The following is a 23,970-nucleotide window of genomic DNA, read 5'->3' as shown; positions in this document are numbered from 1 at the left end:
CTGGTCGTGGACCGGGCCGCGGGGGCGTTGATCCCCGGAATAACCTCCAGGTACAGAATATAGAAGGAAACGCAGGCAAACATAAATATCATGGGCACTAGTGATTACGTGATTATTATTATTATTATTATTATTATTAGTACGACATTCATGGGTGAACGCCACACCCGTAGGGTTCATAAACGTATTTTCCCTCCATATTATATAAGAACATATTTACTCGTCTATTTACTAATTCAGAATTTTTGTATGTGATCTTTCTAATATATCTGAGCTCATTTTTATCTTTCTTTTTTCTCAGACTGAAGATGGAGATCTAGACTCCTGAGAGAACAGGATTTCGACCTCACTGATCAGAACACCGGGGAAGTTCATCTCTTCCCTCCCCCTTCCTCCCTCCCTCCTGCTGTCACAGGAGCTGTGATGGAGTCCAACGCAGGAGTAGACATGGAAGACTACTGGAATGAAGTCCGCATTTACAGGAGTAACTCCCACTCCACTTCCCAGTCCGAGGAGGAGTCCAGGAGCCATGAGGGTGAGTCCCGGAGCCATGAGGCTGTCACCCCTCCCCCGTCTTCTCAGTCTTATATTTCCTATGTCTCTTTTTCCTAATGGTGTTTCCTTTTGTTGATTCACAGTTCCTGGCCCCGCCTCAGGACTGCTGTCAATATGTTTACACTAATTTCTAGTCTACAAAACGCTATCATGTGTACTCTTGAAACCGTACTTCCAGCTCTTTGTTTAACATGCTTCAATCATCACCGTAAGACTAAAAAGTATTTCCTAACGTTTCTGTGGTCCCTCTGCGCCTGTAATTGTCATCTATCTTCCTTGACTCCTCTCCGTATATCTCAGACAGGCTGTCTCTATCCACCCATTGTAAATTTCTTGGTGTGATTCGGTTCATACTTCATGGGTAAAGATTTATACTGATGGATCAAAGAAAGGGGTGTTGGCTTTGTTGTGATTGCTGGCGAGGACTTTTATTGTGTACTTCTACAAGAGAGTTCTCTGTGTTCACTGCAGAACTCCAGGCAATCGTAACTACTCTTGCTTGGTTCTCAGTTCACTGTGTATTCAGATTCCCACTACGCTGTGGCTGCACTGACCCAGTATGCCTCTCCACCCCGTGGTACACAAGATCGAAGAGTGGTTAACTTGTCTGTACGCGTGGCAGGAGGCAGTTAGCATCCTGGCTGCCATGTTGGAGTCTGAGAAATGAATGGCCAAATGCTGAGGAAAAGGCTGCGGTAGGGAACCCACTCTCCAGCAGACTTTTACCTTACAGTGACTTCATGGGCCATTTTCACAGAGAAGTGGCAGGCCCGGTGGGCCTAGCAAACTTGGAACAAGTTATACAGGGCTCGACAGGACGAGGGTGTCTGGTCCTGCTCATGGCACAGGAATTGTCACTTTGAGACGAATGTTTGTCGATTGAGGATTAGGCACACATATCTAATCCATAGCCACTTGTTTACAAGTGTTCCTGTCCCCTTCTTTGTAGCTTGTGGCGTACCGCTGACTGTGGAATACATTTAAACTGTCTGCTCTCAGAGGCATAGGTCTTTCTGCCTTCATCATTGTATTTATAAACCGAGGTACCTGTAGAGATCCCGGGGAACTTTTAGGAAAAATGAGGTTTTTGATGCCAGTTATTTTAACCTGGTATGACAGTATATATTATTGCGTTGTATTTATTCATGCTCGTAACTTTTGTCTGTTAATTTTACCTTTGTTTTAATTGTGTCAGTCAAATACATAATTAGTTTTTATTGGTACGACCAGTGAGTGACCTACACGATCCAAGTGTTTAATAAATATCACAGCTACTGCCAGTACTGCTCCTCCTCTCTTCTGATAATAATAATAATAATAATAATATCTTTATTTCTACAAGTACATGTACAAGGTATACAGTCTTAGCTGATATCAATGACATACTACTATATAGAAAGCCACTTGTTATGCAGAGCATTTCGAGCAAATTAGGTCAGTTTTGTCCCAGGTTAACGCTCTCGCTTCACACGGTGAGGGCCTGGGTTCGATTCCCAGCCAGAGTAGAAACATTGGACGTGTTTCTTTCCACCTGTTGTCTGTGTTCCCCATCAGTAAAATGGGTACCTGGGTGTTAGTCGACTGGTGTGGGTCGCATCCTGGGACACTGACCTAAGGAGGCCTGGTCACAGACCGGGCCGCGGGGGCGTTGACCCCCGGAACTCTCTCCAGATAAACTCCAGATAAACACCAGTCGACTAACACCCAGGTACCTAGTTTGCTGATAGATGAACAGGGACAACAGGTGTGAGGAAACCCGCCCAGTGTTTCCACCCCTGCCAGGAATTGAACCATGGACCCTCAGCATGTGAAACGATAGCTTTGCCTACCAGGCCACCGGCCATCTTTAAGTTTTTAAGTCTCTCCTCACAGTTCATTTCCTCAAGTTTTGTCACCTTTCTTCTTGCAAACCTTTGTATTTTTTCTACTTTCTGTAAGAACTTGACCAAGTGCTGGTTACTTGCTGGCTCTATGTACTCAAGGCTCGGCCTGATGTAAGTTGTGTACAGTGTCCTTAATATTTTTTTTTTCATAAGATTCTGAAAGTTATTATGTTTGGTTTTCATGTGCCATTGGTTATACGAATTGACTGTACTTGTGGTGATATGCTTAGTGCAATGCTTACTCCTTGATCCTCATACTCGCACGTTGTCTGCAGACTCAATGCAGTCTCTCACTGAAGTTGTATTTTGTATCCGGTCTTCTCGCTCTGCCATTCTAATTAGTTTGCACCACTCAAAAGTGGAATCAAGAAACCACCTTGTTTAATAATCTCGGAATCTATCCCTTTCCTCTCCATTTGTTAGAATTTTTCACTAATTACACTTAATTAGCAGTCTTATATAGGAATTACTTTCCTCCTGAAGGTCCTTTATGTATAACATGAACTGCAGGAGTCCAAGCACTGATCTTTGAGGGACTCCACTCGCCACCAGAGCCAATTTCGATGCCATTTTTTCTTACTATTCCTTTCTGCCTTCTGTTCTCCATTAAGTAGTCCAGTGAGTATTTTGTATGTCATGATCAAGTGTTCTCATCATCACTTAACACCATTCACAGATGAAGGCGAATCAGATGAACATTTCTTGGAGGAGCTGGGATTACAACTACCACCAGACTCTGAACTCTCTGAAGACAACAGTACCCTCAGCAAATTTATGGGCACCCTCAACCCTCGGCAGGTAAATTGTTTATTATTATTATTACTATTATTACTTTGGAGGGGGGGACTTTAGAGAAAGGACTGATAGAGATTTTGGAAGGGGGGCTTCCATCCCTGCCCTTGGTTTTTCCTTGTGCCGCCACAGGTGTATATCTTATTTACATTTTTAATATAAAATAAATTCATTTACCAAATATTTAAGAGTTTCCGGCGCCAACCACTTGACGAATGGAGGGAAGAGAGCATAATGTGAAAATAGAGAGAATTCAGATGATCACTGCTGTCTTTCATGGTTGTTGCTCTAAATCTGACAAAGTTTTCATCCTGCAGGAGGAAGCCCTCAAGCGTCGTGTGCGTACACTCAATGCAACCATACGCAGAAAAAAGCAGCGACAGAAGCCAGATATACGCAATTTCTTCACTAACACAGACGTAAGTCATGGGCACTTCTAGTGATGTTCATTTGCGGTCATCTTTGGCATAAAGTGTCACCAGTAAGGTCTAAAGTGCTATGCCGACACTCATAACCTCTCTCTCTCCTCGTAACCTCTGTCTCTCCTCTCTTAAAAGCACTTATAATATGTACGTAAATCATGTGAAGTTCTCTGTAGCAGCCATAATGGAAGTTAAAATACATTACTCAGGGTTTTACTGAAATATACTGAAAATTTTGGTATTAAGTATAATGCAGTCAAGGTTTTCTCTCTTGAAGCCATTAATTAAACCCATTCTAAATCTTCAAGATGGCTGGTTCATGTATACCACATCCTCCAGAGGTGTTTTAATTCCTTCTCAACCATTCCACCTTTGTCAGCCACTTATACACCTTCCTCAGCCACTCCTCCACCCATCCCAGCCACTCCTCCACCTATCCCAGCCACTCCTCCACCCATCCCAGCCACTTTTTCACTCATTCCAGCCACTCCTCCACCCATCCCAGCCACTCCTCCACCTATCCCAGCCTCTCCTCCACCCATCCCAGCCACTTTTTCACCCATCCCAGCCACTCCACCTATCCCAGCCACTCCTCCACCTATCCCAGCCACTCCTCCACCCATCCCAGCCACTTTTTCATCTATCCCAGCCACTCCTCCACCTATCCCAGCCACTCCTCCACCTATCCCAGCCACTCCTCCACCTATCCCAGCCACTCCTCCACCTATCCCAGCCACTCCTCCACCTATCCCAGCCACTCCTCCACCTATCCCAGCCACTCCTCCACCTATCCCAGCCACTCCTCCACCCATCCTAGCCATCACTGCAATCCTGACACTGATCATCGTGTGTGTTCCACCTACAGAACTCCAGCACTGGCACTAGGAGCCGCAGTGCCACTCCTGACTCCCTGGATTCAGTGTCACCCCCGAGAACTCCCCCAGATCCCCACCCCAAGTCGTGGGTCGACCCTTACCTCAGTCGTTCCAGGGGGTCGTTAGACTCGGGCAACCACTCCCTGGTGACGACTCCCTCTGTCATCGCAGCACCAACACCGTTCACCACCATCAGCCACCACGACCATCACCACCACAATGAGCACCACGACCACCACCACCACGACCACAACGACCACCACAATAGAAGTCACGCAGGAGTCAGGCGGCACACTCCACCCAGCGATACCTCCACCAGGTATCGTAATACAGTTGATCAATGAACAAGCGGGTTTAAACCACGTGCGTCCACTTACACGCGGATTATTTTTCCAATAAGTATATTGGATTCTTTTGAGATTTGCGACCGAAAAAAAATAATAAAAAGTTAGGCACGTCATGAATGCATAAATTACATATAGATACTAGTCTATTTTGTCATTTACCACCACAAAATATGCACAAATCTATTATAAAAAAAATAAAAAAAAAAAAATGACAAAATTGATGCGCACAAACAACTGCAGATCATAAATGTTCCATACACAGTCTAGAGAAATGCAGATGTAAAGATGCAATATTAAATCATAAATATGATTTTTTATCACATTGTCTTCACATTTTTGATGTCTAGTGTTAGTAATACGTATAACATCTACAGAGTTTATCATAGAAGATAATGTTTGTGGAAAATTTACATAATTTCCTAAATGTAAATGAATAATATAATTGCGTATTAATATGTGATGCTATTTGCACCCTTCGATAAATTTCGAGTGAGGTGGGAGGCAGAACAGCCGGGGGAGTGATGCTGCAGAGGAGAAGACGCCATAATGAATTTAATGTGTGAACATTGGACTGAATTGTGGAATGTAATCAGGTGTTCTCGAAGGTCAATCCATAATCTAAAAAATGTTGACACGTTCCTGCTGATGAACTGGGATAAATAATGTGGAAAACCCTTACAATTCGACAACCAGGACAGAAAAATAGAGGACACCAATTCTCCCAGGAGTACACCACAGTTAAGTGATGCTTACCCATAAGATACAGTAGTTTTTGTATTGGCCTTCGTAAATTTTAGCTGTTAGAGTAAGGTTAGGGTGTGTTCCATCAGTATTGTCTTCCTGTGACAAATGGCAAGTGGTAATATGAACTTCTTTTGTGTACCCAGTAAACCTAATCATATACAGTACACATTATTTAATAATTAATTTACCATTATTGGTATTAATATTTAATATTGCAATTATTAATTTAATGTCAGGTCTAGCTTCTTGTGAGAGTGGTGAAGAAATGAGCTCACCATTGAGGGAGTTACAGTTCAGCGACCTACTGTGACTTGAGTCCCACTTATCTCACCCAAATTACTTGCCTGTAATAATTCAGGTAATACCCTGTAAATCTCATACAGGTAATTTACTCTAATAATAATAATAATAATAATAATAATATTATTATTATTATTATTATTATTATTATTATTATTATTATTATTATTATTATTATTATTATTATTATTATTATTATTAATTCAAATGAGCCTTTGGTCCTAACGAATTCGGATATGTAATGAGGGAAAATTTAATTTAATTTAATGATTTGACAAAGTAATGGATTGTTGGGTTCACATATAACTGACATAATTAATTACTGGTGTTTGTGTAGTGGATTATAGTTGCCACAATTAATTGGATTTGCATGCCCAGTGGGGCTGGAATTGTATTTATTATACATTTGTAATATTAATAGACATATGTAATTATGTAAATTAATTGCTAAGCCCAGTGAGGCTAGGATTGTAATTGTTATAATTGTTAATCTGCTAAGCCCAGTTAGGGCTATGAATGATAATTGTCTTATTTCTGATTATAATAATTATAATTATTTTGCTAAGCCAGGAAATATTTGACTAGGATAGTTGGTACATATTGTAATAATTATTAGAGTGTCTCATTGTATAATCTGTACAACCAGTGTTCATTAATTGAGTCTAATACATAAAGGAGCCATGGATGAAAGTAATGTAATTAATATGAACGGAAGGTCCATGGGAATTAAAACTATATAGGCATCATTAAATGGAAAAAAAAACCATGTGACCAGAGCTTATAATAAATGCCTGGAATTGGTGGCAGAAGAAACTGTGAATAAGGTTAATTTAGAATTATATTTGGAATCATTAGAAAATACGTTTGTGTCATATAAACTGTATTACAAAGAATATGAAGGAGATCTGCTGGTGAACTGTGCAGATGATAATGAAAGGGAATTACGTATTAATTAATCGATATTATGAACTGGAAGATAAAATACTGTCATGTAAAAGTGAGGTATTAAATAAATTAAAATGTGTAAATACTGCCGTTGAGCAATCTAATAATTTAAATCCCAGATCTTTGCCCAAACTCCCAGAGTTATGTCTACCAACATTTAGTCCAGGAGACAACTGGAAGGAATTTTGGTCAGTATTTAAAGCTGCTGTGCATGTGAGGAATGACCTAGCAGATGTCACAAAAATATTTTATCTCAATTCCTTTTGCAACCTATCTCTACACCTAACTATATCATCATCTAAATATAGCCCTAATTTTTCTATTATTGAACCTTTTACAAATTTCCCTTTTAACAACAATTTGGTTTCATCTCTCTATTCATTTATTAACACAATTATTAGATTATAACAGTAACAGATATTTACTGTTCCATTTAGTTATTAATTATTAGAGCGAGAAAGCTTACCATATATTACATGCTGTTTTTAGAAGATTAACACCACATTTCCTTACCAGAGGCATTGCTAAGGTTGGTGTCACCCGGGGCGGCATGGGAGAAAATAATTTTGTGACATCTGCTAAGTCATTCCTCACATGTACAACAGCCTTAATACTGACCAGAATTCCTCCCAGTTGTCTCCTGGACTAAATGTTGGTAGACATAACTCTGGGAGTTTGGGTATTTACATTACTAGATTGCTCAATTGCAGTATTTACACATTTTAATTTATTTAATACCTCACTTTTACATGATAGTATTTTGTCTTCCAGTTCACAATATCGATTAATTAATAACTCCCTTTCATTATCATCTGCACAGTTCACCAGCAAATCTTCATATTCTGTGTAATACAATTTATATGACACACACCTTTTCTCTAATGATTCCAAATATAATTCTAAATTAACCTTATTCACAATTTCTTCAGCCACCAATTCCAGGCATTTATTGTAAGTTCTGGTCACATGACCTTTATTTTGCATTTAATGATGCCTTTAAAGCCTTATTTCCCATTATTTCTACATTAATTATATTATCTTCATCCATGGCTCCGTTATGTATTAGACCCAATTAATGAACACTGGTTATACAAACTGTACAATGAGACACTGGTATAATTATTACAATATACACCAAATATCTAGCCATATATTTCCAGGCTTAGCAATTTATTATTATTATTATTATTATTATTATTATTATTATTATTATTATTATTATTATCAGAAAGAAGACAATTATCATTCTTAGCCCTAATCGGGCTTAGCAAATAATTTATATAATTACATAATTCCATTAATATTACAAATGTATAAGAAATAAATTCCAGCCCCACTGGGAATGCAAATCCAGTTAATTGTGGCAACTATAATCCATTACACAAATACCAATAATTAAGACAATATACGACACGTATATATATCATAAATTCTAGCCTTCAAATCAGGCAAGAAAGCTAGTAGGCCATTACTTTCAATCCTGGAGCAAGTCATAATAAAAAAAAAAACTTAATTATGCCGACTTTGTGGTCTAAAGTATTTGTGGTTGTATTCTCGTTTTCTTGGTCTCATTTGATAGAATGGAAACTATATTATAGAAATGGAGGTGATTTTGATTAATTTTACTATAAAAAGAACCTGGAAATGGAGCACAAAGTTTTGACTGATTACATATCCAGTTTGAAGTCTGCATAACAATGGCTTATTTTTTGTTTGAATAAAATTTCAAAATAAAAAGCAAGAGTAATATCACAGGGACCTGGAGACATGACTGATGAACAAAGAAAATGTTATTTTAGAGCCAGGAATGTCTGCATTGTTCATTCTGGACCTTATTTTGAAATTGTCGTATTTTTTAATTTTCGTGAAATTGGCCAAATTGCAAATTTCTGACCATGTTATTGGGTAGTTGAAATCGGTAAATGGGCAGTTTCTTGTACTCAATCGATAGAAAAAATAGAGTTCTGAAGAAATAGTTATGAGTTTGGTTGACTGGAATAACGGAATTAGCCGAAAATAGGGCTCAAAGTGGGCGAAATTGCCGATTTTTAAATATCGCCGAAGTCGCTAACTTCGCGAGAGCGTAATTCCGTCAGTTTTCCATCAAATTTCGTTTTTTTGGTGTCTTTACAATCGGGAAAAGATTCTCTATCATTTCATAAGAAAAAATAATTTTTTTTTTTTTCGATTATTAGGATTTGGCCCTTCGACAGTCATGCAATGACAAATCAGCAATCCATTACTTTCAATCAAATCATTAAATTAAATTAAATTAAATTAAATTTTTACTGATTACAGGAGGACAATGGCTTACAAATCACCTGCAGGAGGCATACAGGGCATTACCTAAATTATTACCTGCAAGTAATTTGGGTGAGGTAAGTGGGGTTTAAATCACAGTAGGTGGCTGAACTGCAACTCCTTCGATGCCCACTTCCTCACCACTCTCACCAAAAGCTAGACCTGACATTAAATTAATAATTACAATATTAAAACCAGCTACTCTGGTAATTAAAGTTATGTGGACTGTATGTTATTTTGGTTTACTTGCTGGGTACACAAAAATATAACTATTAGTACAATACATATAATACAATAGTGTTATTAGAAAAGAACTTTGTATTACCACTTACCATTTAATTACTGTAGATGGATCACACCACAACACCTGCCTAACACCTGACCAGCTAGTGATCTAAATGCAAGGACTAATGGTGCACTTCTCTGTGTAAGTGATGGCATAGTCTCCTTATTTTCCACCATCCATATGTAATTCTTGAAGTCTCACAAATTTCCTGTCCTAATTCTTCAGCAGGGGACATTAATACAGGTTCCTAATACAAATTCAGGCCAAAACACCCCAATTTGGCCTCGGAAGATGCCGAATTACATTGCACAATTACTTCCAGTGTTCACACGTTAAATTCAACATGGCATTTCTCCCCAGCGTCACTTAGCAGCTGTTCTACACCCCCTCACTCGAAATTTCTCAAAAGGGTTAAATCAGCATTACATTTTATTACGCAGTTATTGTATTATTCAAATTTACTCATGCTGAATTTAGGAGAATCCATAATTTTCCACAATATTGATGTAGGTAATGACAGACAGTTCATCCTGGTAACAGATGACGTAACCTTACGGTATCAATAAATACAGTACAGTTATAACTATGGCCATAATTTTTAAAGGGGTGGACTGGTAAGCTAGTGGAAGGCCTAGGTCAGATAACCAAAAGCTCCAACAGCGGGTCATCATCTGACTAAGACCCGCGTCTTAGATGAACCTTACCTAACCGAACAGTACAAATGTATTTTCTCTTCCTTATGATTTTCCTAATAACATTTTCTTTACTGTAGCTTACTTTATTGTAAGAATACAGTATATAATACTATAGTAGGCTATTAGTAGTTAACTTTTGGGAGTCAAAAGTTATACGCGGATTTTCGACTATGCGGGGGGTCGGCGCCCCTAACCCCCGCATTGTTCAAGGGTCAACTGTATATTCATAGGGAAGCTCTAAACCCTAACGGCTCTTGAAGAATAGGAAGCTTTCTTATTATCGGGAAGCACTAAATATGTAGGGATCATATATGTAGCCCTTGGGAAATGGGAAACAATCAGGTTTGAACCAAGGAAGAAGGTACTTCCAGTTCCTTGGATCAAGTGTCTTTGAGCACCTTTAAGGTGTTCCTGCTGGAAGTAGCTACTGTACTTGGTAGGTTAACGAGGCTCAATAAATCAAATCAAATCCTTTATTTCTTTGTACATTACAGTGTGTAGTTTACATGTAACAAAATTTGTCAAGCAGAAAGCCGCTAGCATCCATGAACCTGTTGTCTAAACGAGGGTCATTAAGGCTGCATGGGTGGGTAGTTAATGAGGGTTAAAGCCTATCGATTAAATGAGGATCATTAAGACTGTTAAGGCACCTGAGATAAGGCACCTCTCTCAAAAGGATATGCTCTTGTTGGGTTAACTGTTTTGGTCACTGTATCATTGTATCATTATTCTCGTATGCAAAATACAAATACTTTTTTTCATAATTAATGCATTGTACATACAATAATCTGAAGACCTATAGGACACAAAGGAGAATTAAAACCAGACAGCATTTCGTTTTAGGAGGGGGGGGATGTGATTAAAGTGTAAAAGTGGAAAACAGGAATAAATACAGGGGATATAAACAGCTTGTTAAAAATAAAATTCTTAAAAAAAACACAAGACTCGCAGCTATGGATTTAAATTAGATAAATTTAGTTTTAGAAAGGATATAGTGGAGTACCAGTTGGGCAATAGATTTGTGGAACAAACTCCTTGGGAGTGTCCGTCATTGAGACGAGAACCTTAGATAGCTTTAATTAAATGTATGATGGACGGCACTTGGGGTGGGCGTGAGCCAGACCTGCCTAGCATGGACCAGTAAACCTGCTGCAGCGTTCCTTCATTCTTGTGTTCTTGTTTATAATGGTGAGGTACTATTCTTGTTGATAATGGTGCATTGTTCTTATAATAGAACACTGTTCTTGTTTATAATGGTGCCTTATTCTTGTTTATAATGGTTCCTTATTCCTTTTTTTTTTTTTTTTACACAGGGTTTGACAAGGTTAGGTTAGGGATCCCTAGCTTTATTGACAAGCTATTTACAGGTTAAGGATTCCTAACTTTATTGGCAAGCTATTTACAAGTTAAGGATTACTAACTTTATTGGCAAGCTAAGAGCTGTTACCTACATCAGCTCATTTGAAAGCATTTTTATTGTTATGAGACATACAAGTAGGAAACAGCACGAACTTGGAGCCATCTGTGGGCCAGCATTTTCATATGATCAACTGACTTTATCTCATTGACATCATTATGCTGTACGAATGTGTTCCAGACTCGAGTCATCCTGGGTATATATGATCTCAGATGGAGTGATGTTCTGGAGAAGGGTACAGCCAGAGTGAAGTTGCTGCTTTCTGCCCATCTTGTGGCATAAAAGCTTGTTTCACGCTGTCCTCGAAGTGGATTCAAGTGTGGTACTTTGACAATATTGGCCTTGTACATAACAGTAAGGCCACCCACATCCCTCTTGTGTTGAAGGCTCTGCTGAAATGACAGATCTATCCAGGGTGGGTCCAGGCGAGAGATGAGACGTCTTGCTCTGTTCTCTACTCTGTCAAGTAGTCGCAGATGAGAGGGGGGGGGGGCAGGCAAACCAAGAAAGTGGAGCATACTCAAGGTGTGAGCGTACTTGTGCCTCATACAGAATCTTGCAACCCCTACTGTCAAGCAGATGCGAGATACGACGAAGTGCTGTAAGCTTCCTGGCTGCCTTGTTTGCAAGATTTACAACATGGTTCTTCATGGTTACTTTGGAGTCAAATTTCACCCCAGGGATATCAACTTCTCCAGGTGCCAACACTCTCCCATTCATCCTTATTACTGCACCAGCATTACCATCATGGTGCCTAGAGACCATCATCATTTGCGTTTTCTCAGGTGCAAATGTTACTTGCCATCTATTTCCCCAAGCTGATATAGCTCTCAGCTGGTGATTGATGTAGCTTAGAACAGCTGGCATTTCTTCTCTTGGATAAGTGAATGTCAGTGTACAGTCATCTGCATATGCATGGGATTCTGGGATGAGATGAAGAAGGTCGTTGAAGTAGACATTCCATAACAATGGTCCCAGCACGCTTCCTTGTGGAACACTTGCCCCAATAGGATGTCTTGCTGATTCCGTTCCATTGAGAACTACACTTAGAGATCTACCATGAAGGTAATCACTGAGGAGACATAGCGTAGAGCCTGCAATTCCCAGTGCTGAAGTTTTGCTAAGAGGCCCTGGTGCCACACCTGGTCGAAAGCACCAGCAATGTCCAGTGCTACCACACAGCTGACTTTGGATTCATCCAGTGACTGGTGCCACTTAGTGGAGAGGTTTAACAACAGATCAGCAGCAGAGTAACCTTTCCTGAAGCCATATTGACGATCACAAAGTAGCGAGTGGTAGTCAAAAAACTCTGTCATTTGTCTTGAGATTATTGTCTCAAGGATCTTACCAGTGATTGACAGGAGTGACACTGGTCTGTAGTTGCTGATTTCTGCTCTGATCTTCTTTTTGTGAACAGGGACTACATTTGCCTCTTTCCATAGAGAGGGCCATTTACACTGTACTAGGCAGTGCTGAAAGATGCGAGTTAGAGGTGCTGCTAGCTGGTCTGCACATCTCAGCAATCTTGGGCTCAACTTGTCAGGGCCCACAGCCTTTCCTTGGTCAAGCGATTTAAGAAGGAAATGCACCTCCTCCTGCCTTATTGTCGCCTGGAGTTTACCTGGAGAGAGTTCCGGGGGTCAACGCCCCCGCGGCCCGGTCTGTGACCAGGCCTCCTGGTGGATCAGAGCCTGATCAACCAGGCTGTTACTGCTGGCTGCATGCAAATCAACGTACGCGCCACAGCCCGGCTGGTCAGGAACCGACTTTAGGTGCTTGTCCAGTGCCAGCTTGAAGACTGCCAGGGGTCTGTTGGTAATCCCCCTTATGTATGCTGGGAGGCAGTTGAACAGTCTCGGGCCCCTGACACTTATTGTATGGTCTCTTAACATGCTAGTGACACCCTTGCTTTTCATTGGGGGGATGTTGCATCGTCTGCCAAGTCTTTTGCTTTCGTAGTGAGTGATTTTCGTGTGCAAGTTCGGTACTAGTCCCTTTAGGATTTTCCAGGTGTATATAATCATGTATCTCTTCCGCCTGCATTCCAGGGAATACAGGTTTAGGAACCTCAAGCGCTCCCAGTAATTGAGATGTTTTATCTCCACTGACAGTTTTGACAGAGTTCTTGCAGCTAGCCAAGGGGGATCCCTTGCTGGATCAGGAACTTGCATTTTGGTAGCAAAGTGTTCGGCAAAGAGGTCCGCTTTCCCTTGACTACTAGTAGAGGTGGTCTCATCCTGTCGATTTAGAGGTGGAATGAGTTCATCAGGCAGATAACCTTGTCTGTCCTTGACAAGGGACCACCAGGTTTTGGAGCCTACCCTACCTGATGCTAGCTTTCTTTTTGGTTATAATGGTTCCTTGCTCTTGTTTATAATGGTCCCTTGTTCTTGTTTATAATGGTCCCTTGTTCTTGTTTATAATGATGCATGCTCCTGTTTATAATGATATTGTGACGACAGGCAGCAGAGGTGGGTGGACGACCCTTCACGCCTGTACCGGGCACCATCACTGGACATGCTGCCCAAGCTGGTGGTGGAGCCCAGTAAGAACAAGGAACTCAGACGTCAGAGGTCCTATGCCAGGGACATCGCCAGGGACGTAAAGAGCTTCCACTCCTCCAAACAAGGACTCTATGAGTTCTACCCCAAGACTATACCAGACGACCATGGTTAGTGGCCTTCCAAGTTTTTATTATTATTATTATTATTATTCTTTCTTTCAACACACCGGCCGTATCCCACCGAGGCGGGGTGGCCCAAAAGGAAAAACGAAAGTTTCTCCTTTTACATTTAGTAATATATACAGGAGAAGAGGTTACTAGCCCCTTGCTCCCGGCATTTTAGTCGCCTCTTACAACACGCATGGCTTACGGAGGAAGAATTCTGTTCCACTTCCCCATGGAGATAAGAGGAAATAAACAAGAATAAGAACTAGAAAGAAAATAGAAGAAAACCCAGAGGGGTGTGTATATATGTGCTTGTACATGTATGTGTAGTGTGACCTAAGTGTAAGTAGAAGTAGCAAGACGTACCTGAAATCTTGCATGTTCATGAGACAGAAAAAAGGACACCAGCAATCCTACCATCATGTAAAACAATTACAGGCTTTCGTTTTACACTCACTTGGCAGGACGGTAGTACCTCCCTGGGCGGTTGCTGTCTACCAACCTACTACCTATTATTATTATTATTATTATTATTATTATTTAGTGAAAGTGCTAAATCCATAAGGGGCTTAGTGTTGCAATTCTACCTTGAATTCATAAGTTGTTAGCTGGTTAATTTTTTTTTTTTTTATTATGGTAAGTTCATGGGGAAGCACCAAACCCATAAGTCATATAGTGCAATGGAAATGGGAGATAATCAGGTTTGATCAAAGGAAGAGGAGCTGACATGTTCAAAGAGTCATGGCATTTCTCATGAATTTTCTATAGTGAGTAATGAAGAAAAAGCAATATATGTTTTTAACACACCAGAAATCTCCCACCCAGACAAGGTGACCCAAAAAAAGAAACAAAATTTGCCTTCTTTTAACATTTACAGGTGTACATCCCTTTATCCAAAACCCTTGGGGTCTGTATTGTTTCAAATTTCAGACTTTTGAATTTCAGAATGATTCTCAATGCCACCACGTGGCGGCATGACCCAACACGGAGATGACTGACACTCCACGAAAAAACTTCGCTTTTCGGAAATTTTCGAATTTCAGAATTTCGCATAAAGGGATGTGTACCTGTAGTAATTTATACAGGAGAAGGGGTTACTAACCCCTTGTTCCTGGCATATTAGACATGCATGGCTTACAGAAAAAGGATAGTTCTCCACTTCCCCAAGGAGTATTATATTATTATTCATTGGCAAGGGCTAAACATGTAAGGGTCATGTAGTGCATAGGGTATGACAGGCACTCTGGTTTGACAGTAGGAATGGATGTAATACAGCTAAAATATGTACAGTGGTACCTTGACTTACGAGTGCCCCAACTTACGAGTTTTCTGAGTTACGAGCCGTCACTCGGTCAATTTTTTGCTTCGAGTTGCAAGCAAAATTCGAGCTACGAGTGAGCTTCAGATACACAGCCATTCACAGGAGATACTGAGGAAACATCAAAAACCTCGATAATAACCAGTGTATAACATCCTCTCAATTTTGATACCACTGGTGGTGTCATCCTGCCAGAATGTTCTATAATGTATGCCCTAAGTACAAAGAAAAACAATTCTGGAACATGTGTAATACATGTTCGGCAGGCCGGCTGGTTGGGTGGCCAGCTGGCTGGCTTATTTGCTTTGGCTGTCTTTTTCCCCTTCTGTCTGTCTCTGTCTGCCTCTGTCTATATCTGCCTCTGTCTATCTCTGTCTCTTTCACACAGGTACACATAAATACAGTTATGCAAAATGTAAATTACCTAGGATAACCAAAAAATCCAAACAAAGTGCTATACTATGCTTGTAGGTATAAGGCATAATAAGCATGACTAGCAAGTCATGCTTATTATGCCTTGTTCAGGAATTAGAAGTGCCGTCGACTCTGCATCTTGTGCAATGCCTGTTGGTTCATGAGCGGCTCTCTCTCTGAGACAGAGACAAGAGGACAGAAACACAGGCACACAGAAAGATAAGCAGAGACAGAGATAAACATAGACAGAACTAGACAAATAGACAGAAACAAACAGATACAGACATGTTTATGTGTAACAGTGAAAAATAAAGCCAAGGCAGTGCACGATCTTCAAATGTCACTCCACTGCTGCATTGTCAGCACTGGAGTGACACTCATTTTACACTCTGCTTCAAGGAGTTTCATATATACTCCAGCATTTCTAAAACATTGCTGGGACCTGGTGAAAAAGGCAAAAATAATTTCTAATTTATAAATGCATTTTTCTTACATAAAAACCCGCAACAAAAAAACTGTTTTTTTTTTTGTGGGGGGGGGCCTGGAATGGATTAATCACATTTCACTTAATGTCAATGAGGAAAATTGATTTGATATATGAGCAAATTGAGTTACAAGCTCAGTCACAGAATGTATTAAACTCACAAGTCAAGGTACCACTGTATATGGCAATTCTGCTTCTTGTATATTTAAGATAAACACCTTATTTCATGCTAAATAACAGCCCACATAGAAACAACATTAGAAAATACATGAAAGGAAAGATAGACTTAGCAGAGAGATCACTGAATTAGAGCAAAAACTTAGGATGTCATACCTCACAGAAGAAGTACAAAGGGAATAAAAGGTCATACAGGATATTGCAAGAAACCCAAAATATTTCTATTCCTATGCAAAATTCAAGCTAAGAACTACCTGTAGAATTGGACCACTACTGAGAGGAGACTCATATACTGACAATGAAGAGGAAATGAGTGAAATCCTAAAAGAACAGTATGAGTCGGTGTTCAGCAACCCACTAACCCTTTCAGGGTTTCGGCGGTACTAGTATGGCTTACGAGCCAGGGTTTTTGATGTACATGTACTAGTACGCCTAAATTCTAGCGCCCTCAAATCTAATAACAGAAAGCTGGTAGGCCTACATATGACAGAATGGGTCTATGTGGTCAGTGTGCATGGTATAAAAAAAATCCTGCAGCACACAGTGTGTAATGAGAAAAAAAAAAGTTGACCGTGTTTTTGGATTAAAACAGCGACTTTGCACTGCATTTTCGTATGGTATTTACTGTTGTATTCTAGTTTTCCTGGTCTCATTTTATAGAATAGAAGACATATTACAGAAATAGAGATGATTTTGACTGGTTTTGCAAAGAAAAGTACCTTGAAATTGAGCTCAAAGTAGCAGAAATGTTCGATTTTTACCAAAGTTCAAAAGTAAATAAATCATGCTATGCGTCCAATACACGTCAACTGGTGGGTCTTATATTCTTTCACAAGTGCGCTGATATTATTTATACCATTTCTACACCAATGCAGTAGTCTGCATAACAGTAAATCTTCTATTTTTTTGTGAGAATAAAAATTCAAAGTGGAAAGTAAAAGAATGTAAGAGGGGCATGGGGACGTGTCTAATAAACAGAGGAAATGTTATTTTAGTGCCAGGAATGTCTTTCTTGTTTATTCTGGACCCTATTCGGAAATTGGCATCTTTTGAAATTTGTGTGAAATTGGCAAAATTGCTAAATTCTGACCACTGTATTAGATAGTTGAAATCGGTAAATGGGTGGTTTCTTGTACTCATTCGATAGAAAAAATGGAGTTCTAGCGAAATAGTTATGATTTTTGTCGACAAGTACACTAAATTGGCCGAAAATAGGGCTCAAAGTGGGCAAAATAGCCGATGCGTAAACATCATCGAGACCGCTAACTTTGTGAGAGCATAATTCCATAAGTTTTCCATCAAATTTCATACTTTTGGTGTCATTATGACTGAAAAAAAGATTCTCTATCTTTTCATAAGAAAAAATAATTTTTTTTTTTTTTGAAATTTGGCCGACCCTGAAAACAAGTCTCTGAGAGGGCCTGTCGACCCTGAAAGGGCTAAGTGACAGCAAGGTAGAAAATGCAGAAATATTTTTCACTCCAGTAGAAGGCCGCACAGACCAACTAACTGACATTAGTACAAATCCCATAGTTTTCGAAAAAGAAATAGAAAACATGCCCACTCACTCAGCACCTGGACCAGATTCATGGAATGCTCTATTTATAAAGAAGTGCAAAGTACCACTAGCACGAGCCCTCAGTATTCTTTGGAGAAAGAGCTTAGATACAGGTGAAATACCGGAGGCCTTAAAGAGTGCAGACATAGCTCCTTTGCACAAGGGGGGTAGTAGAGCACTAGCTAAAAATTACAGACCAGTAGCCCTAACCTCTCACATCATAAAAATCTTTGAAAAATTGATGAGACGGCAGGTTACAAATTTCATGGACCAGCACAACCAACATAACCCGAACCAGCATGGTTTTAGAGCAGGACAATCATGTCTGTCACAGCTGCTGAACCATTATGACAGAATTACGGAGGCACTGGAACACGACCAAAATGCAGATGTGATTTACACAGATTTTGCAAAGGCATTTGACAAATGCGATAGCGCACAAAATGAAGGCCATGGGCATTACAGGGAAGGTAGGCAGATGGATTTTCGGTTTCCTAACACACAGAACACAAAAAGTAGTAGTGAACAGGACAAGATCCAGCATCAGCGAGGTCAAAAGCTCAGTGCCCCAAGGCACTGTCCTGGCACTTCTGCTGTTCCTCATCCTCATAGCAGACATAGTCAAAAACACCCGGCACACTTTTGTATCATCATTTGCAGATGACACTAAAATAAGCATGAAAGTCAGTATGGTAGAGGACACTGAAAAAGTACAGGAAGACATAAACAGGGTTTTCCAGTGGGCAGTGGAAAACAACATGACGTTCAATGGTGATAAGTTCCAGCTGCTTAGGTATGGAAAGAATGAAGAACTCAAAAGGAGCACTATATACAAAACTCAAGAGGGTCACCAAATAGAACATAAGGAACACGTAAAAGACCTAGGAATAATTATGTCAGCGGACCTTTCTTTTAAAGACCATAACAAGACAAAGATCACGACAGCCAGGAAGATGACTGGGTGGATATTGAGAACTTTCAAAACAAGAGAAACAATGCTGATGGTGACACTCTTCAAATCGCTAGTGCTTCCTCACTTAGAATATTGCTCAGTGCTGATGGCCCCCATTCAGGGCAGGAGAAATATCGGAGCTGGAACAAATACAGAGATCATTTACGGCTCACATTGAGCTAGTAAAGCACCTAAACTACTGGGAATGCCTGCAAGTCTTGAACATGTACTCACTGGAGTGGAGGAGAGAGAGGTACATGATAATATATACAGTACCTGGAAGGTACTTGAGGGCTTGGTCCCAAATCTGCACACTGCCATAACAACATACTGGAGAGAGAGATATGGGAGGAAGTGTAAAATAAACCCAGTGAGGAGCAGGGGTGCAGTGGGGACAATAAGGGAACACGGTATCAACATCCGGGGTCCCAGACTTTTCAACATCTTACCAGAAGATATCAGAAACACTGCTGGAACAAGTGTTGAAGCCTTCAAGAGGAAACTAGACAAGTATCTTCACCAGGTGCCAGATCAACCAGGCTGTGATGGATATGTGGGGCAGCAGGCCTCCAGCAGCAACAGCCTGGTTGACCAGGCGAGCACTAGACGAGCCTGGCCCATGGCCGGGCTCAGAGAGTAGACATACTCTCAAAATTCTTCAAAGGTATGAAATTAAGACACATGTGCAACATATGGGTATCTTTACTGTAGACGTTTTGCCATACAGTGGCTTTATCAATACATATTCCAGGACATAACTTGACAGTAGAACTATATACAGAAGACAAGGTAATCAGTCCCTCAACCTTGGAGTTGATGCGAAGAGCACCATAGTCATGGAGATTCTGCAGCAGAAGCAAGGAGCCTGAGGACATGTACATAACCTTCATGACTACGACAACTGCTACTACAACTAACCCATCTCTTTGGGTAGGACCTACTTCCACTGGGGAATCCTGCCTACCGGTGACTATGCCCTCGTCTGCTACACGTCCCCTTTCCACCTGACGTTAGTATAAAAATGCCAGGCTCCTTGCTTCTGCTTCAGAATCTCCATGACTACAGTGCTCTTCACACAAACTCCAAGGTTGAGGGACTGATTACCTCGTCTTCTGTATATAGTTCTACTGTCTTCAAGTTATGTCCTGGAATTTGTATTGATAAAGCCACTGGATGGTGAAACGTCTACAATAAAGATACCCAGATGTTTCACACATGTCTTAATTTCATTTTGTCAGTATTGTATACCATTCTTGTACAACTTGTTAGAAAATACAGTTGGTGTGTATATTTTAACCCTCACCTGGAGCCTCTTCATCCACTGAAAACAGCTCCAGTTGGGGGTAGAAATATACACACCAACTTTTTCAGTTTGTCTCCTTGTGAGTTTTTACTTAACAATGATAAGTGTTCAGTGTTCATTATTTTTATTTTTATTCCATAATGCTGATTCACTATATCCTATGATGACAGAGGTGCAGGTGCTCAACTACCGCTACATTGGAACTGTCCACATACCCCATGCCCGCTGTAAGGAGAAAAGGCCTTCCCTCGATTCCAACATTTCACACACCACTCAAGATCTGAACTCTGTCACGGTCTGTACTTTCCAACTAATGCAAAATTTCACCATATTTATCATGAAATTTTAATCATTAGTAATTTTCTGTTTGTAATTTATTATATTTATGGGGGAAGTGCTACACCTGTAGTGGTCATACCACACCTAGGGAATGGTAGATTTGATCAAGGTAAGGGGAGAGTAGCTCCAATTTCTTTGATCAAGATTCCTCACTATCATCATCAAGGCACTCCCATGCAGGGACCAACTTGTAAAAGTTTACCCAACTCAAGCATTTTTTGTGTACATAATTTGTAATGCATATTATGTGCAAAGTTAACGATTTCAATAAAAGTAATAAACAATTGACCAATATATGTCTTGGAAATAAAACCCAGACATTTTTTTTTCATCCTAAACCATTAAAAAATGTACAGCAGACCTAAATGTCATCCAGTTTTCATATTCAGTTTTAAGTTATTTGTAGTGTTCCAGCCACAGTATTGTGACTTTTTATTCCAAATAAGCAGTGATATTATTATTAATAGGTAGTGATAAAGGGGATAACATGCTGGAAATACAATGGTCCTTGGCTCAGATCTACTAACCTATTTATTACTTCCTAGAATAAGAGTGTATAGAGTAAACTTTGTCTAGTAAATTTTCTAAATACATTTTGAGTGTGAGATTAGAGACGAAGCAAACATCAGGAGAATAATGTAGAAATCTAATCTTAACGTTCTTTACTAGGACTCTCGTCGGACATCAACAGAACTGAGAAAGACATATTCAGTCAGCCATCCTAGAGAAGTTCGTGATCATCGCGACATTCGAGAAAACAGAGACAGCAGGGAGAACAGAGAAAACAGGGAGAACAGAGAAAACAGGGAGAACATAGAAAATAGGGAGAACAGAGAGAACAGACCTCGCTCCAGCTCAGCAACTGACCTGGGCTTTAAAGTATTGTACCAGAAATATGATGATGAATTCCCAGTAAGTAATGGATTTGAGGGTGAACACCTGTACTTTTTTCAACATTTAAATGTAATCATTGCTTAGCATAGACATAACTAACATCCTGCTATATTAATTAGTGTACTAATTCTATTTAAGACACCAGTATGCTCTTCAACATATATGATTTGTTTTTTTTTTACTATATTGCTATCTCCCACCAAAGTTTTGTTTATCACTTTTTTTTTATACACAAATCAATTTTGCAGGCTAAGGGCTGTTATCCTACCTCAGCTCATTTCAAAGTCCAGCCCTTTCTGAAGTATACTACCACCCCCCAGGATGCAATTTACAACAGTTGACTAACACCCAGGTACCTACTTACTGCTAGGTGAAGAGGGGCAGCAGGTGTAAGGAAATGCCCATCGTTTCCACCCAATTCAGGGATTGAACACTCAGTAGGTGAACTGAGTGCACTGCCAACCGAGTCACAGGACACCTGTGATGAGTAGCTATCATGGTATCATATGTGGTGTGTTTGGAGTGCCTCTTGAGAGTCTCATAGAGACATAAACCTGCTCCCAGACTCACTCTTGGATACAAGTAGGAGAGGGGGGATTATTTTCTAGTAAAGTTGGCTTTAGAAGGAATGTGTGATGTCACCATGGTTGTTTTAACATTTATAGATCGGGTTGTGAAAAATGTGAACATTCAGGTGTTGGAGAGAGGTGTAGTATTAAAAGATAACAAATGTGGTATAAAGTGAGAGCTGTCACAATTGCCTTTTTGCCCATGACATGAATCTTTTGGGAGATTCAAACCGGCCGTGGGATACGGCCGGTTTGTTGAAAAAAAAAAATACGTACACTTTTATTCACAGAAAATACTGGGAAAGTATGCAAAAGATGGAAATCAAAGGTAAACCTAGAAAAAAAGCAAGGTAATGAGAGTAACAAAAAATCTAGGCATTGAGAAATTGGGTATCAAATTGGAGGGAAGGAGTATGGAGGAAGTGTGTTTAGATATTTGTGAATGGAGTTGTTTGTAGATGGGTCTATGAAACATGACGTGAGCCATAAACTCATGATGGGAATAAAAAGGGTGGATGGTGCACTGAGGCACCTGTAGAGACGAAGAACCTTATCCATAAAGGCAAAGAAGGAGAACGTACTTGAGTATAGTGGTACAAACACTGTTATATGTGTGAAACTGGTTTTCAGTGTCACAGCAAAGAGGTTGAAGGCAGTGGAGATGATGTGTTTAAGGGCAGTGCGTGGTGTGAATATTATAAAGAATATTTTGAGCTTGGAGATTAGATGTGGGGTCACCAAAAGTATTACTCTAGAGGACTGAGGAAGGGTTGATGAGGTAGTTTGGGCATTTAGTGAGGATGGAGCAGAATGGGATGGCTAAAAGTATATAAATCTAAGGTGGAAAGGAGGAGGGGTGAGGGTCATAGTAGGAAGGGTAGGAGAGGGGTGGGTAGAGATTTTGAGTGCTAGGGCTAAAATAATCAAGAGGCTTGTGCGAGTGCATTAGAGTGGAGGCAAGTGTTTTATATATAAGGCTTGAAGTGCTGTTGGAGTGTGAGCAAGGTAACATTTAAGAAGGTAAACTGGTTAGGCAGACTTGAGTCTTGGAAGTGAGAAATGCAGTGCCTGCACTCTAAAGGAGGGGCAAGGATATTATAGTTTGGAAGGTCATCTGAACTGTGATGTCAGCACACTTCTGATTGAATGGGTGATGATGAATGTGTTAATTCTCATATACAAGTCACCTTACCTAGGTGGGAAATGGCTGGTGTGTTAAAGTTGGTCAAAAAAATTTAATTCTTTCTCTCGTTCTTTCAATACACCGGCTGCATCCTGCCGAAGCAGGGTGACCTAAAAAGAAAAACATGTTTCTCTTTTTAACTTCAGTAATTTATACAGGAGATGTGGTTACTAGCACCTTCCTTCCAGCATTTTAGTTGCCTCTTATGACACGCATGGCGTACGGAGGAAGAATTCTGTTCCACTTCCCCTTGGAGAAAAACAAAAAACTAATTGTCTTGAATAAATTGATTTTTTGAAAAAATTACCTTGTGTATTGATTGACACAGTATATTCAGATGATTTACACTTCACTAAACCTAATTTAAAATGCTTACCTAATCTTGGAAATATTATGTAATACGTATAATAATCTTATCACACCTATCAGAAGTCAGCCTAAAATTAATTAATATCATTTAACATCAATCAAATATACTAAGTTTATGTAGTTCAGACTGAGATTAATGACAATAAATCCATACTGTACATACTTGGCACATTTGACTAA

At 40.0% G+C, this 23,970-nt stretch overlaps 1 protein-coding gene across 2 annotated transcripts in view; it reads left to right on the top strand.

Moving 5' to 3' along the window:
* Positions 1 to 23,970, top strand: part of LOC128691609 (rho GTPase-activating protein 18-like) — a gene marked incomplete at its 3' end in the record, with an annotated part of 515,474 nt that overhangs the window by 463,761 nt on the left and 27,743 nt on the right. For both annotated transcript variants that reach the window (XM_070088766.1, XM_070088767.1), the window contains 7 exon segments: positions 302 to 535; positions 3,115 to 3,236; positions 3,548 to 3,649; positions 4,518 to 4,846; positions 14,025 to 14,233; positions 20,607 to 20,731; positions 21,445 to 21,687. In XM_070088766.1, the coding sequence (XP_069944867.1) occupies positions 424 to 535; positions 3,115 to 3,236; positions 3,548 to 3,649; positions 4,518 to 4,846; positions 14,025 to 14,233; positions 20,607 to 20,731; positions 21,445 to 21,687 (1,242 nt within the window). In that variant the 5' untranslated portion in view covers positions 302 to 423.

The sequence above is a fragment of the Cherax quadricarinatus genome, chromosome 26, assembly GCF_038502225.1.
Source record: "Cherax quadricarinatus isolate ZL_2023a chromosome 26, ASM3850222v1, whole genome shotgun sequence".
NCBI lineage: Eukaryota > Metazoa > Arthropoda > Malacostraca > Decapoda > Parastacidae > Cherax > Cherax quadricarinatus.
Note: the sequence above shows the minus strand (reverse complement) of the source record. Positions and strands in the feature narration are given on the sequence as shown.